This window comes from Anneissia japonica, unplaced genomic scaffold (genome assembly GCF_011630105.1).
Source record: "Anneissia japonica isolate Jap-2015-1 unplaced genomic scaffold, ASM1163010v1 scaffold287863_len737641_cov155, whole genome shotgun sequence".
NCBI classification, from domain to species: Eukaryota; Metazoa; Echinodermata; class Crinoidea; order Comatulida; family Comatulidae; genus Anneissia; species Anneissia japonica.
In genome coordinates, this window is record NW_022742482.1 from 588,291 (window position 1) to 601,468 (window position 13,178).

General features: G+C 36.0%; 2 protein-coding genes across 5 annotated transcripts in view; one reads left to right on the forward strand and one right to left on the reverse strand.

The window, feature by feature from the left end:
- The window catches only part of LOC117119163 (condensin complex subunit 1-like), a 37,586-nt gene extending 35,354 nt beyond the window's left edge, over positions 1-2,232 (reverse strand). For 2 of the 4 annotated variants that reach the window (XM_033263976.1, XM_033263973.1), the window contains exon 1: positions 2,042-2,193. The gene's annotated coding sequence lies outside the window, so the exon portion shown is untranslated. Of the gene's footprint in view, positions 1-2,041 lie in introns of all 4 variants that reach the window. The other 2 variants (XM_033263974.1, XM_033263975.1) reach the window with 2 other exon arrangements.
- A 1,879-nt stretch (positions 2,233-4,111) lies between these two features.
- Positions 4,112-13,178, forward strand: part of LOC117119162 (nuclear pore complex protein DDB_G0274915-like) — a 16,309-nt gene continuing 7,242 nt past the window's right edge. Inside the window, exons 1-6 of the mRNA XM_033263972.1 lie at positions 4,112-4,873; positions 5,233-5,439; positions 7,357-7,509; positions 8,504-8,699; positions 9,352-9,458; positions 11,769-11,940. Coding sequence (XP_033119863.1) covers positions 4,170-4,873; positions 5,233-5,439; positions 7,357-7,509; positions 8,504-8,699; positions 9,352-9,458; positions 11,769-11,940 — 1,539 coding nt within the window. The 5' untranslated portion in view covers positions 4,112-4,169. The remainder of the gene's footprint in view (positions 4,874-5,232; positions 5,440-7,356; positions 7,510-8,503; positions 8,700-9,351; positions 9,459-11,768; positions 11,941-13,178) is intronic.

Consider the following 13,178-nt stretch of genomic DNA (forward strand, 5'->3'; position numbering starts at 1 on the left):
ATTTATGTTGGTAACGACAACACAAACAATATGATATAATTTTCCTAAATATGTTAATGAAAACTCAACAAAACGAAAATAAGAAACGTATGATAAACCGAATGACTAACTTATAATAAAAATAGGTGTAATTCATATTAAATTGAGTAATCTATATTTCATGTAGAAGCAAAATTTAAATTATAGTAGGCCTATGTGAAAACGCAACATAAAGATACAACGGACATGCCAACCCTTCAAGGCCAACAAGAGGAGTCTGAAAAACTTCTGAGCGGAGTTATTAACTTGCATATTTGCGCGTGTTTTAGCTTCTTTTTTGGAGGAAGCTCAACACTACTAGTGGGTTTTCGAGCACTGCCTAGGCTTACATCCTGTCGCTCTCATCGGACTCCTTATTTAAAATCATACTCTACTAGACTGTTGTTGTTACGAAATCAGTAGACTATGACGCACTATACAGTTCAGAGTGCAGTGTAACTCTGACACCAAATTGGCCAATGAAATTTGTGTTAAAAATCAGTAGACCGTGGAGCAACTCTGACAGCGATTTGGTCAATGAAAATGGTTTCTTTCGAAAATAAGTAGACCGTAGAGCGCGAATTACTATTTCGTATACAGTTCAGAGCGTTGTTTTCAGGACGAAATTAAGGGGTATTGTTCTTATCTAAATCATAGGATTATCATTTTTATTCGGAATTGCGCGATTTATTTCAGCTGGCCAAAATGCGTAAAAAGCAGAGTTTTCGACCCAAAATCGGAGCATGGAGTTTTGCTTAAATAAATTGGAGTGGTTGGCATGTCTGATACACATATACCAAATTTCATGTTTCACTTTACTCTATGTAATTAAAATCATAAGATCATGTTTCAATCATATTTAATCAGAATATATTGCCATAAATAGGAGAAAGATAATAGGCCCTACAGTAGGCCTGTGTTATTAGTATAAAGATAAAAAAACAGAAAATTAAAAAAGTATGATAAACTGATTAACGGGTTCTGGACAGAATGGCAAAAAAGTCAAAACGGCAACACTTTTCAACTAAAACGGCAATAAGTCAAAACGGCAAGACCAAAACGGCAATAGTATAATAATAATAATAATAAAAATAATAATAATAATATGTTGTTATTATTATTATTATTAACAACATACAATGCAATTCAATAGTAAAAAGAATGGGGGAACACAATGTAATACACAAAGGCTAAATGCCATGAAAGTAAAAAACGGGAAAGAAAAAATAATAATAAAAAATAACACTTTTTAAAATATTATAGTCATGGATGTGAAAAACATAACAAAAAACAAAACACGATTCAAAAAATTATAAACTGCTGCCCGTGCAGTTTTGGTCTATGCCTATTGTCGTTTTGGTACTTGTCATTGCCGTTTTGGTCTGTTGCCATTTTGGTTTATTGCCGCTTTGGTCATTGCCGTTTGGTTTTTTTTTTTTGGTTTTTTTTGGTTTTGACCTGCACCCTGATTAACAAACTTTTCATAATGATAATATAGATTAGATTTTGCGTTTTCTCAACGCCTTTGTTGGCGCTCCATATATTTGTTTGAAATAAACCGTAAGTGACTGATCTGGGGTGGGCAGAGAGGCCTACTGTCAGTCACTGTAGGCTAGGCCTAGTAACTGGCCTAGCTAGGGCTAGCCTACCCCTAACTAGGCCAGTTACTAGCTAGGCCTAGCCATGGAGTTATAATTAATTTTATAACTCCATCATGGCCTAGGCCTAGCTAGGGCTAGCTAGGCTAGGCGGACATGTTCTAGGCCCGACTTGGGCCTGGCTAGCTAGAGAGTTATATAGGTGCCTCCCTCCCCCTCACCACCTAGAGACCTACCATCCCAAGGCTAGCCTGCCTAGAGAGGCCTATCTCTCTAGGCTAGGCCTACCCTCGGCCTCCTCTAACTACGCTAGTCTAGGGCCTAGGCTAGGCCAATCCACCTCCTCCGAGTCCTAACTAAACCTAGGCCTAGCTAGGCTAGCCTAGAGAAGAGCCTTCTTTAGAAAGTCTTTGAAAGAGCCATGCCTAAAATGTAGAAGGCTTCCTACAGCCTAGACAGTCTGACTACTGCGTAGTACTTCTGTCATAATACATTTACAAGGAGAAACAAAACGTTGAAAACACTTATCACATCTTATCAAGACACAACCAACCATCAAAATGAATAAACAAACCACCAGAACAACATAACATCATCATCACATTTTCAAATCAATGTTTTTTTTTTTTTTTTTTTTTTTATTTAAAAATACAAGTTATGGGAAAATGTACAAAAATATAATTATTTGTTGCTAATTTTATTTTTTATGATATATTCCAAATAAAAATTGTATTTAAAATTGCTCTAAAAGTGAATAAAACAATTATAATTATTATTAATCCTAAGAAAATTATAGATGGCAAACTTTACGGCTAGTTCCCGGTGGCGAGTTTTCCTTTTTTTTTTCTTCAGGCAAGTTGAGCCCATTACTATAAAACAAGGGAGGCGCCAGCCAGGAGGGGGTGGGGAGGAAGCCCTCTCCCCCTCCCCGCCGACCACAACTCGTCGGGAAGAAAAAATGTAGGCGCTAATGCATAAGTTCACCTCATCTTCAAAATATTATATGAACCACTTTAAGAACATTTTAAGCGACGTTCCACCAGGCCCACTCGGATATACCGTGTACATCTGCTATTTAGATACACAGTATGTATGTATATCCGTCATTATATTTATATTTTTGTTACGACTTTCAGATGTTTTACACATTTAAATTTTAATATTTTTAAGCTTATCTTGTAGTCACTACTTAGCTTTCTATACTTTAGTTTTGTTTTGGTTTGGTTTTCAACGCCTTTTATATACTGCAGAGGCACGTGCCATAATCACAAATTTTCTTACCTCAGCCCCACCAGTGGGGCTGAGGGGGTATAGATTCTCCATCTGAAATTACCTCACCGGGCCCTCTCTATTTTGAATTCCTGGATCCGTCACTGCTTCCTTAATATATCATTCTCCACTCAGAATTAAGTCTTCCACACTGAGTGCCCCCCACCCCACCCCACTTAACTGAAAATGGTTACCGGTACCGTACCAAAGCGCATAGCAAGGTACAGTAGGCCTATATACTTGGACGGGGGGGGGGCGGGGGCCGAGGTCTCCGACGTGGGAGCCGATGCCCCGACGAGGGGTCAGATTTCCCCGACGACAGCAAAGTGGGCGTGGTCGAGCTTCGATTAAAAGGAATTCAAAAGTGGTCCAGGGGCGAAGCCCCCGAAAACTTTGACAATTTAGGGATTTCAAAGGCTTATTTAATCGATTTTAGAGTCCATTAATATGTAGAAAATACATATAATTTTTTTTCTCCCCGACAATTTGTGCTTTTTCTCCCCGACGTGAATGTGTATTTTTTGGTTTGAATTTGAAACCTTCTGTTATTTTAATGTATGTATTTCTCTTTTATGTCTGATTTGTTTCATGCTTTTTGATGTTAAGCGTAATTCGCAATTCTTTAATTTTATGGTTTTGATGCAATAAATTCAATTAGGCCTATTTTATAATAATTATTATAATAAGTGTATTTTTTTTATGTTGAGCGTAATTCGTAATTCTTTAATTTAATGGTTCTGATGATATAAATTCAATTATTTAATAATAATTATTATAATAAGTATAATGATAATAATTACTGTAGCAATCATTCATAATTATATGATAATTATAAAAATTACAAATGATTGCTATGGTAATTATTTATAATTCTGTTATTTTCTCTTGTTTTTTTTATCTTAACAATTTTTATGTAAATCTTAATATAATAAAAATCACATTTTTTGTTTCGATTCTTCATATAAAATTCAACATTTAGGGATAATTAAAAGATATTTTCACAAAGTTATGCATATTTCAAATTAAAGATATAATAATTATACCCTGCTAATTGGAAAACCTTTACAAATATTCTGCCCTTAAAAAACAGTTTTACACTATAGAATAAAGTGACATGCGGTAGATCTGTTTGGTACAAAGATACGAAATGTTGTAAATTGTTGCGGTTTAACACGATTTCTGTACAATATAATAATAGAAGGTAGCTTTACCCCTGAGAAAGCAACTAAACAAACTAAGAACGTGAATTGAATTGTTGTAAAGCAGTTCAGCTGTATTTTAGTCATGTTAAAAATCGATTACCAATATCACACTCTACCGGTCATTGGTTTTTTGCTTATTATTTCGGTAATTCTGAACAACATTTTGTACACTTCTGCGGTACTCTCACTGTTTTTATCCGTAATTGTAGTCGTAATATCCAGGCTTGCCGTCGATAGGTACCGAGCAATCGAGCAATTTTCCACTGTCGACACGAAGAGCACAGTCGCGAAAGTAGGTCTGGGAGCCAAGGAGCCTACTAGTAGTAGTACTAGTACTAGGCCTAGCAATATAGGCCTAGAAGAAGGGAAGTTTGCAAGAAGAGAGATTGTTAAGAATTTAACGCCATTTTCACCGAGAGACTTAACGTCAAGTATAAACAGTGTTCAACTACAAAACTACGGGCTGGATAACCCTATTTGTTATTATAATAGTAATACTGACTCGTCAACAAAGAAGGATTTTTCCAGCAGCAGAAGCCTTTCACGGTCGCCGATAACACAAACTGATTCGAGAAATCAAACTGTAGATAAACACTTTCTCTCCGCATTTAACAGAAATACAACAGTCAGTGCAAAGGCCATAGATAAGGCTAATAATACCCCACCAGCATACTCCCCTACTCTTCTTGTGAAACAGGACCCATCCCAACAACAGCAGCAAGCAATGTACAGTCCAAGAAATTTCATTAACGTAAAGAGAAATGCAGCCTATGGATCTGGTTACAGGTAAAAATAAGGCTTTTAATTTAGGCCTAGGTAGGCTAGTCCTGATTTTTTGGGACATTGGCAACATAATCCTAATGAGGCCATCAGTTAGTTGTATGATGCACACGATACAAACGACCCCCCGCCCAGAAGGGTGTGTCCAGACCTGCCAACTCACCCGATCCTGTCGGGTTTCACCCGATATCTAAACAAATCTCCAGTTCTCCCGATTGAATGTAATTTTCACCCGATTTTACAGGTTCCCTCCGCAAAATACTCCGATTTATGCATAAATGATTGATTAGATCGTTATTATTCCAGTCAGTTGCCAATATAATCACACGTCATGCAAAAGACCTAATGTTTTTCTTTATACACAGGAACCTGTCGCCATCGTGTCAATCAAATCGTAGTAAACGTGCTACCAGTGCGCCTAGGAACTCTACTACCAATGAAGAACATTCTGGAAGTGGTTCGCTATCATGCCTTCGAGCCAGCCCAAGAGTTTTGAGTCGTTTAAAGAATGTTCAGAGTCCAGTGACAGTCAGGATAGCAAGTCCTGATCTTGTTCGTTCTCCAAGTCCATTGTAAGAATTCTGTTGATTTTTTAGAAAAGGATTTTGCATTTTTGTAGTTCTTAAAAGGATGGTTTCATTTAAACACTCTGGTGCATTAAGGCCAACATTGCACCCCATGTAATGAATTCTTATTGTCTGCATTATGTTATTATTGAACCATACGCAGTCTAAGTAATGGATAACTGGGCCATAATGTTTTTACAGGCCTACTGATTGTATATTAAAGTTAAAAATATACTTGTGAACCAATGAATATGAAATTTACATACAGTATGACCCAGTGACAGCTGAGACTAAATAGCATCTCTCATTGGTATAGATTGAGACCCCGAATAATATGTTAGTAGCGTATTTACTATACCTTTGGTGAAACTAAGGTTCTGGGGAAAACAAAACAATTTCGTGACATTGCTCGAGTCAGACCAACCCAACATTTTAAAAATATAGGTTCCCTTTTCTTAAAGCAAAAAAAAGTAAAATTTTTTATTATTATGCGAGTAGTAATGATTGGAAACCTCGGGTTTACCGTTGACCTTTCTTGTACATCTCTGTCTCTGTAGACAAGGTTTTTTAAAGACAACTCAAAAACTGTGCATCACAATCTTACTGAATTCATCATGTAATTAATGCTGGTCATGCAGTTTTGTATAAGATTTTCAAACTTTTTTTTTTGTGAACATTGAACTTGAATGAGATAAAACAATACCCTTCTCCCACACATTGTTGTAAGATATGGTTTTTTTGTTTTTGCCAGACTTATGTACAAAATGCACTTGTTGGACTATCTAGAGATACCATAGGTACGATACTGTGTATAAAATAAAATAGATTTTTTTAAATTTGGCATTCCAGCATGTTTTGGCCATTTTCTCTGAAACACGATTTGCGACGAGTGACTGGTTTGGTTTGGCTTGTCTTTGCCACATAGAAAAGTCTTCATAGCTCACAGCATTGTAGTTGTCCCATTGAGTAAACACCCTAAGAGGACAAGAACAATTAAATAGTGTTCTTGTTTATTCAAATTTATCATATAGCCCCATTCAAAATTTCAGTTGTTAGACAAAAAATCTGATTTTTATATGTTATAAATATTTATAAATGTAATACGAAATTGCTAGTTTAACTGAATTTAGACATTCGTAAGCATGAAAAAAAAATGTAAAATAAGACTAAAATTTTATTTTTTTGTGTTGCAAACAAAAAATGAATATGGATGAATTTTTTATGTTTGATTTTGAGATAGGTCTGTGCCAGAAACACTAGCATCTAACACTGTTAGGCTAGGCCTAGCCTTAACTCGATTTAGGTTCTGGTATCAGACATAAAAATGACCGACATTTTCTGTTGCTAGTATGTATTGACACATTTTGTGAAACATGATATTTAATTGTATTTCTAATTTCTTTAAAAAATTATTCTGACCGAGATTTTGACAATTAAACAAACATATCTCAGGCTTACTCGATCGATCAGTGGTGAGGTACAAAAAATAATTTCATTAGAGAGGGCGCACTTTATTGACTGTATAAAGTTTACACAAAAGCGAGAGCATCCCAGCGGATGCGACCTATAGCCTCAGAATTTGCTAACAAAGAAGTCGTCGAGAAAATGGCAATCTCCAATGAGAAATAGTCTGTTTTTCATTTTTTTATCGTTTTGCGTGAAACTAAAATTTATGCCAATATTTTTTCATGGTTTATAACAAAGTAATGCATATGCATTTTTTTCTAAAAATTTTGCAGGGAATAGGGCTTTAATTATTGAGTCATATGACTAGCAGTACTGACTAAGCTAGTCAATTATCATTTTCCTATGTTATCAATGTCCGTTTGTTTTTTATGTTCCCACCAGTAAATGGCAAATTTTGTATTTATTGTTGAATGGGATAATAAATAAATAAATAATTAGATGTGCCTTTTGTTGTAGACTTAGGCAGCTTGATGCTGAAGTGAAAGCAGATCCCCGCAGCAAAGAGAGCGTCATCTCGGCCATCCGACAGTGTCGCAAACGAGCAGTGCACTTGGAGAAGGATGACTCAAATAATTTAACAGAGGTGAAAGGTAACGATATGAAGAGAAGGTGAGTTATATTTAGAGTGGTTAATTTATCTGTAAATTGAAAATTGGTTGTGATGGAATTCAGCAATTACATTGGTGGTAATAATTTTTGTAGACCAGGATATCTGATGATTTTTTATTCGACCTACAACATTGCTGAGGGAAGATTTTTTTTCCAGTCCAAAAATTGTCTGATTTGTGTTTGATAAAAAATGTAATGAGAAATCCCTGTCAATTGTAGCAATCTCATTCTAACATGCACGCTTTACATAAACCAAGTCTCTTTTTACGGATGTTGTAAGATTTATTTCCAGTGGGGTCCTTTGGTGATGTTTGGGCAGCACACTTGGAGAAAATCGCCTACTCTTCTGCGAAAAGTGTACAGCATTCTTTAACGTGCACATGGGCCATAACTGCACACAGGACCAACTTCTTAACGTCTCATCCGGAAGACAGTGCGCTATTGTAACTTGTATTTCAGCCCTCCAACTGAAATGCAAGGAGAGCAGTAATGGGAATTGAGCCAGAGACCAAGAGATCTCCACACAGTGATTGCCACCAGTTTATGAGGCTTGGGAATGTAATTGTTTTTGGTCGTGATTACAAATTCTGACAGGAATTGAACGCAGGACTCTGGGATTGGATGGCAAGCATCTTGACAGCTGCAAAATTACAGAGCCAGTCCTGTTGTTGTATGAAATTATTCATGATGAAGATTTATAAACAGCTAATGTTAATGTTTAAGCTGGGCACACGCTGCTTCTATACGGTAAAATGACCATCGGCCGATGAATCCATCTCTGCCTACTGTGGATGAATTTCAACAGAGCGCATCTGTTGATTGTTTACCAGCAGTCCGAGTGGATTGTCATTGAAGACAATCTGTTGCATGAGCCTCACTGCATTGCATTCTCTATAGGATTGCATCGGCCGACCATCTGTCCAGTGTGTGCTCGGCTTATACTGTTTTCTTGTGTTGAAAATTAAAACAATGAAATTTGTTATTCTGTTGCAAGGCGATTTGATAATGATTCTGGAGCAAGTACACAAGCATCCTTCAAAGTGTCCACTTCCGAGATAGTCTGCAATGGTGAGCTTTCCAACAAAATGGATGTTGATGAGACGAATGTTTTCACTTGTCATGGAATTGTCTCTAAAACTCCACGAAATGCAATATCGAGTTCATTCAGCTCATCGAAGGCATCAAATAATGTAAGTAATTTTGTTCATCTACTGGAAAGGTATACTCAGTCTATTAATATATTCAATCCTTGTGTTAGGACAAGTTATTATCTATAAAAAAAAAAAAAAGATGTAAAGTTCATACTACAGAATGCATGTACCAAATTTCAACCAAGTAAAACAAAATTGCATAATTTCTGCAGTTAATGGTGCAGTGTTCTCTCAAAGCCATTTTAGCTGTCAGTTTTCCAGTAAAAATAATCGACCAATTTGTAAACATTTTGTGTTGGCCTAGGTAGTCTAAAGTGGTAATTTCTCACACTGCCAAATACCTGAATTTTTATGGACAAATTTACTAGTAAAAATGTTTCAGTTGGGAAAACACTGTTTTGCCTTGTTAGTTCTCAATATCCTGTACGAAAATTTACCTAATTCTTCATTCTATGACATCCTTTCCCATTTATATTTTCTACTTTTTTATGTTTCTCAATCATGCATAAAACTTAAATATCTAAAGAAGTTTTAATTTTTGAGTCACCTACATTATTAGTCTTTGCGAATCAAATGCAGGTTGAATGCCTTGCCAAGATACCAATCTAAAGATCTGTTCAAGATTTTTAAAATTTTTGTTGCATATTTTAAATTTAATTTTTATATCTATACATTTTGCTTATATTAATAGAAGAAAAGGTTATTTGAAGAAACTGAAAATGAGGATGATGCGATTGTGGTACCTTCAAAGAAATTCATCCAGCCTCTGAAAGAGAGGAAATTACAGCACACTGACATGTAAGCACAGATAAACTCCCATTGAATTCATTCTCACCAAGATCATTATCAACACCGTCATCATCATCATCCTCATCATCATCCTCATCAACTCATCATCATCATCAACACATCATCATCATCCTCATCCTCTTCAACACATCATCATCATCCTCATCCTCTTCAACACATCATCATCATCGTCATACTTATCAATACATCATCATCATCATAAACACATCATCATCCTCATCAACGCATCATCATGAACACATTGTCGTCATCCTCATCAACACAATCATAATATGTAGGTTTTTATATAGCACTCTATACAACTAAGTCTCAGAGTGCTTTTCCATGTTTTTACCCCAGTCATTGGAATGATGCCAATGGGGGAAATTCCATAGTTTGCTGCATGAAATATTTCAGTGCATTTTGGACTCGAACCTCCTTAGGTACCTACTTATACTCCTGGGTGAAGTGAAGCACCACCACCACCACGATCAAAATCACATAAATCACTATCAAATTTAAAGGATCATGGAATCCATAAGACATGTGTTAGTAAGTTTCTTAATCCCCCATTCCCGTAAAAATGATTTTTATATATGTTAGAAAGTTTTATAAATGTGATACAAAATACCTAGTTGACGGTGACGCAACGGCAATGCCACGACAAACGCACGTGACAGTGCGGACCCAACAGATCGCTTTTTTAATGAGGGTCCGTTCAGGCTGCCACTAAAAATCGGCGTTGCGTCATCTATCGCTTACGGGAAGCAGAGCTGGATTCATACGACGCAGTGAGTTGCGTTATTCTAATGGCGATTATGGTTCAATGACTCAGTTTTTCTCATGAATCCATTGGCTAATACCCCTTTTACACTGCAAGCAAAATTCGGGACACATTCAACCCGGGATTTTGCAATACCCGGGCTAGAAACTCTCGAGTTGTGGTTGGTGAAAAAATACCATCCAGGTTGCCGAATATCCCGGGATGGATGTGCGGGACGCATTCAGCATTAGACAACCTGGGTGCATTCCAGAGTCTCCAGTGTAAACATCATCAAATTTGATTCCGGAATTAGGACTTACCTGGCGCCTTCTGCAGCTGTGGTCAGGTAGGCCTAAACTTCGCTAACAACGAGCTAGGCCTAGACACTTTTCAAATAAAACCCTTTGTGCTCCGGTATAGACTTGATATCAAAACTGCTGATTTAATTCGCATAATTTAAAAACAATCTGCAGATACATTGCTTCAGTATTCACAATCATTGCAGCTTCATGACGACGAGGAGATGGAGCGAAGTGATGATCACTATCGCAACAAAAATTGAGGGCGGTATTTGAACCAGAGTTCGTTGACAGTGTAAAATGGGAACAACTCTGGATCAACCCGGATTTTTCGATAGATGTAAATGGGAAATACACCCGGGATCACTCCGGAATTAACACAGATTTATTCTGCCCTGAGCAGTGTAAAAGGGGTATGAGTCTGTTTCAAGGTAGATCTGTCAATGCAATGTGGGATTCCTTTTTGTTTATATACAGTATAATGTAGCAACAAATAAATTTATTCTATCCACATGTAGGAACTTAAGAAACCTACTAAAGCAAAAATGGGTGACCAAATCTGTCTTAACAAAAATTCATGCCATAAGTGTAAAACTAACAAACGTTATGACCACTACCGTAAAGCAAGACCTGAAGCTGTATGTTTGAAAAAGATGTAGCTGCTGATGTAAAAACTAATCCTAAAGCCTTCTATATGCTAGAAGTAGGACTACTATTAAACCTAAAGTAACTCTTATTAAATGACTTGATAGTGTTCTGGCTTCGTCTAATGCTGAGAGTAGTGATCTACTTAATTTTGCTTTTCATAATGTTTTTATAACTAAAAAGACTTCTGATATTCCTGTTTTCAAGTTCCAGTTTGAGGGTCCAGTTCTGTTATCTTTTCATCAGATGACGTATTAAATGCTATTAATCAATTCAAGGAGAATTCATCTGCGGGACCAGATTCAGTGTACCTAATGGTTTTAAAAGAATGTCGTTTGTCACTTGCTTTCCTCTTATTTGTTATTATGACTGAATCATTAAAAACTGGTGAGATTCCACTAATCTGGAGAGATGCTCTTGTTAGTATTCACAAAGGGGGTTCTAGATCAGAAGCTCTAAATTATCGTAAATAAAACAGAAAGACAGTAACTCCGAAAAGAGACAGAGACATTTTGAGATTTAACGTTAAGATCTATTTGATTATTTTCAAGAATACTGATGAGAAAATAACTTCAGCTTCAATCATTTTTACTTTTGATAATTTTTCACCAGCATTGAACGTGCAGATGCTGAAGTGATTGAACAATTCAACCAGACAACTAAGGGACAGCTAAGATGTCTGAGCAAATCAGAAACTGAATCTGATGGTGGACAGAAGCTGAAAAGGCCACAGGGTCGTAGAAAAATGCCAGCTTTCAGTGCAATGGAGAACAGTTCTTTCCTGGCAAGTACTTAATTTAATGAGTTCTATAAACAGTTTAATTTTGCTATATTCCCAAAGGAGAATAAGAAGACAGAACCTATTGTTTTTGGTACGTGTGTGTGAACCTGCTAATTTGCTCATTTGCATATTAAATTAGTATTTCACTAATCAGGTAATTTAGGCTAGTTACCACAATAACAAAAGTTTGGTATAAAGTCTGATTGATTTCAAACTTGGCGGAATGCAAGAGGGTAATCAGAAGACGGAGCCTATTGTTTTTGGTACATGTTTGAATATGCTAATTGTTCATTTGTTCAAATTTAATCAAAGGAAATTTACGCTAAATACCATTATAATTCCCAAAGACAATTTCTAATTTATGTGAAATTGTACTATTTTGTCATGTTCTTGTTGCTGTTGTAGTAAATTGTTTGTTACCACAATAACTAAAGATTGGTAAATCTGATTAGTTTCAAACTCCTACCCATCAATTCTCTGAGAAAATTCACACGGTGGAGAGGCTATGCTTTTAGTGTGCAGCATAAAAGGAGAATTTCAGGTTGTTGTTGATGCTGTTGCAGCAGCTTTTGTTTTTGGCAGTATTCAACTGGTTTGTTTTGTTGCCATCAATTTTTCGTTGAGGTTTATTTTCATTCGGCTGGATCATAAAATAGATTTTGTTGACAAATGAAATTAATCTAAACCAGAGTGCGTTCATTTGCTATAAGTTATTCACCTGACAAAAACAAATATGGCTAATTGGTCATAGTTTTGGGGGGAAAAAAAAAAAATTTCAGAAAATAATAATTATAATATTTGTACACATAAAAGTAAAAAATAATTGTAGGCTAACAGAATTCAAAAATTACATGAAAGTATTTTTTTATCACAAACCCCACCACAAGTGGACACAACCTAGCATGTATTGTGCAGCCGTCCCATGGCAAAACCACATAACTGCTTATATATTTTGAGTGAGTTGCATTGTTTTGCCATGAGGTAACTACACAGCCGTTTTGTTTTGTTGAGTATTTACCAGTTTTTTATTCATATTTGTAATTTTCATTGTCAGATATTACCACTGCGCAGGCATGCATTGTTTAATAAAGAACAACTAGTTAAGTACAACCCCGAGTTATTGTTTATAAACAAGCAATGTAACGGTAATTTTATGGACTGTTGGAAAAATTATTTTATGTTTAAAGTAAGCATAAATAAAGCAGGACTAAACGCAAATTTTGAATGCATAGCTACTATAC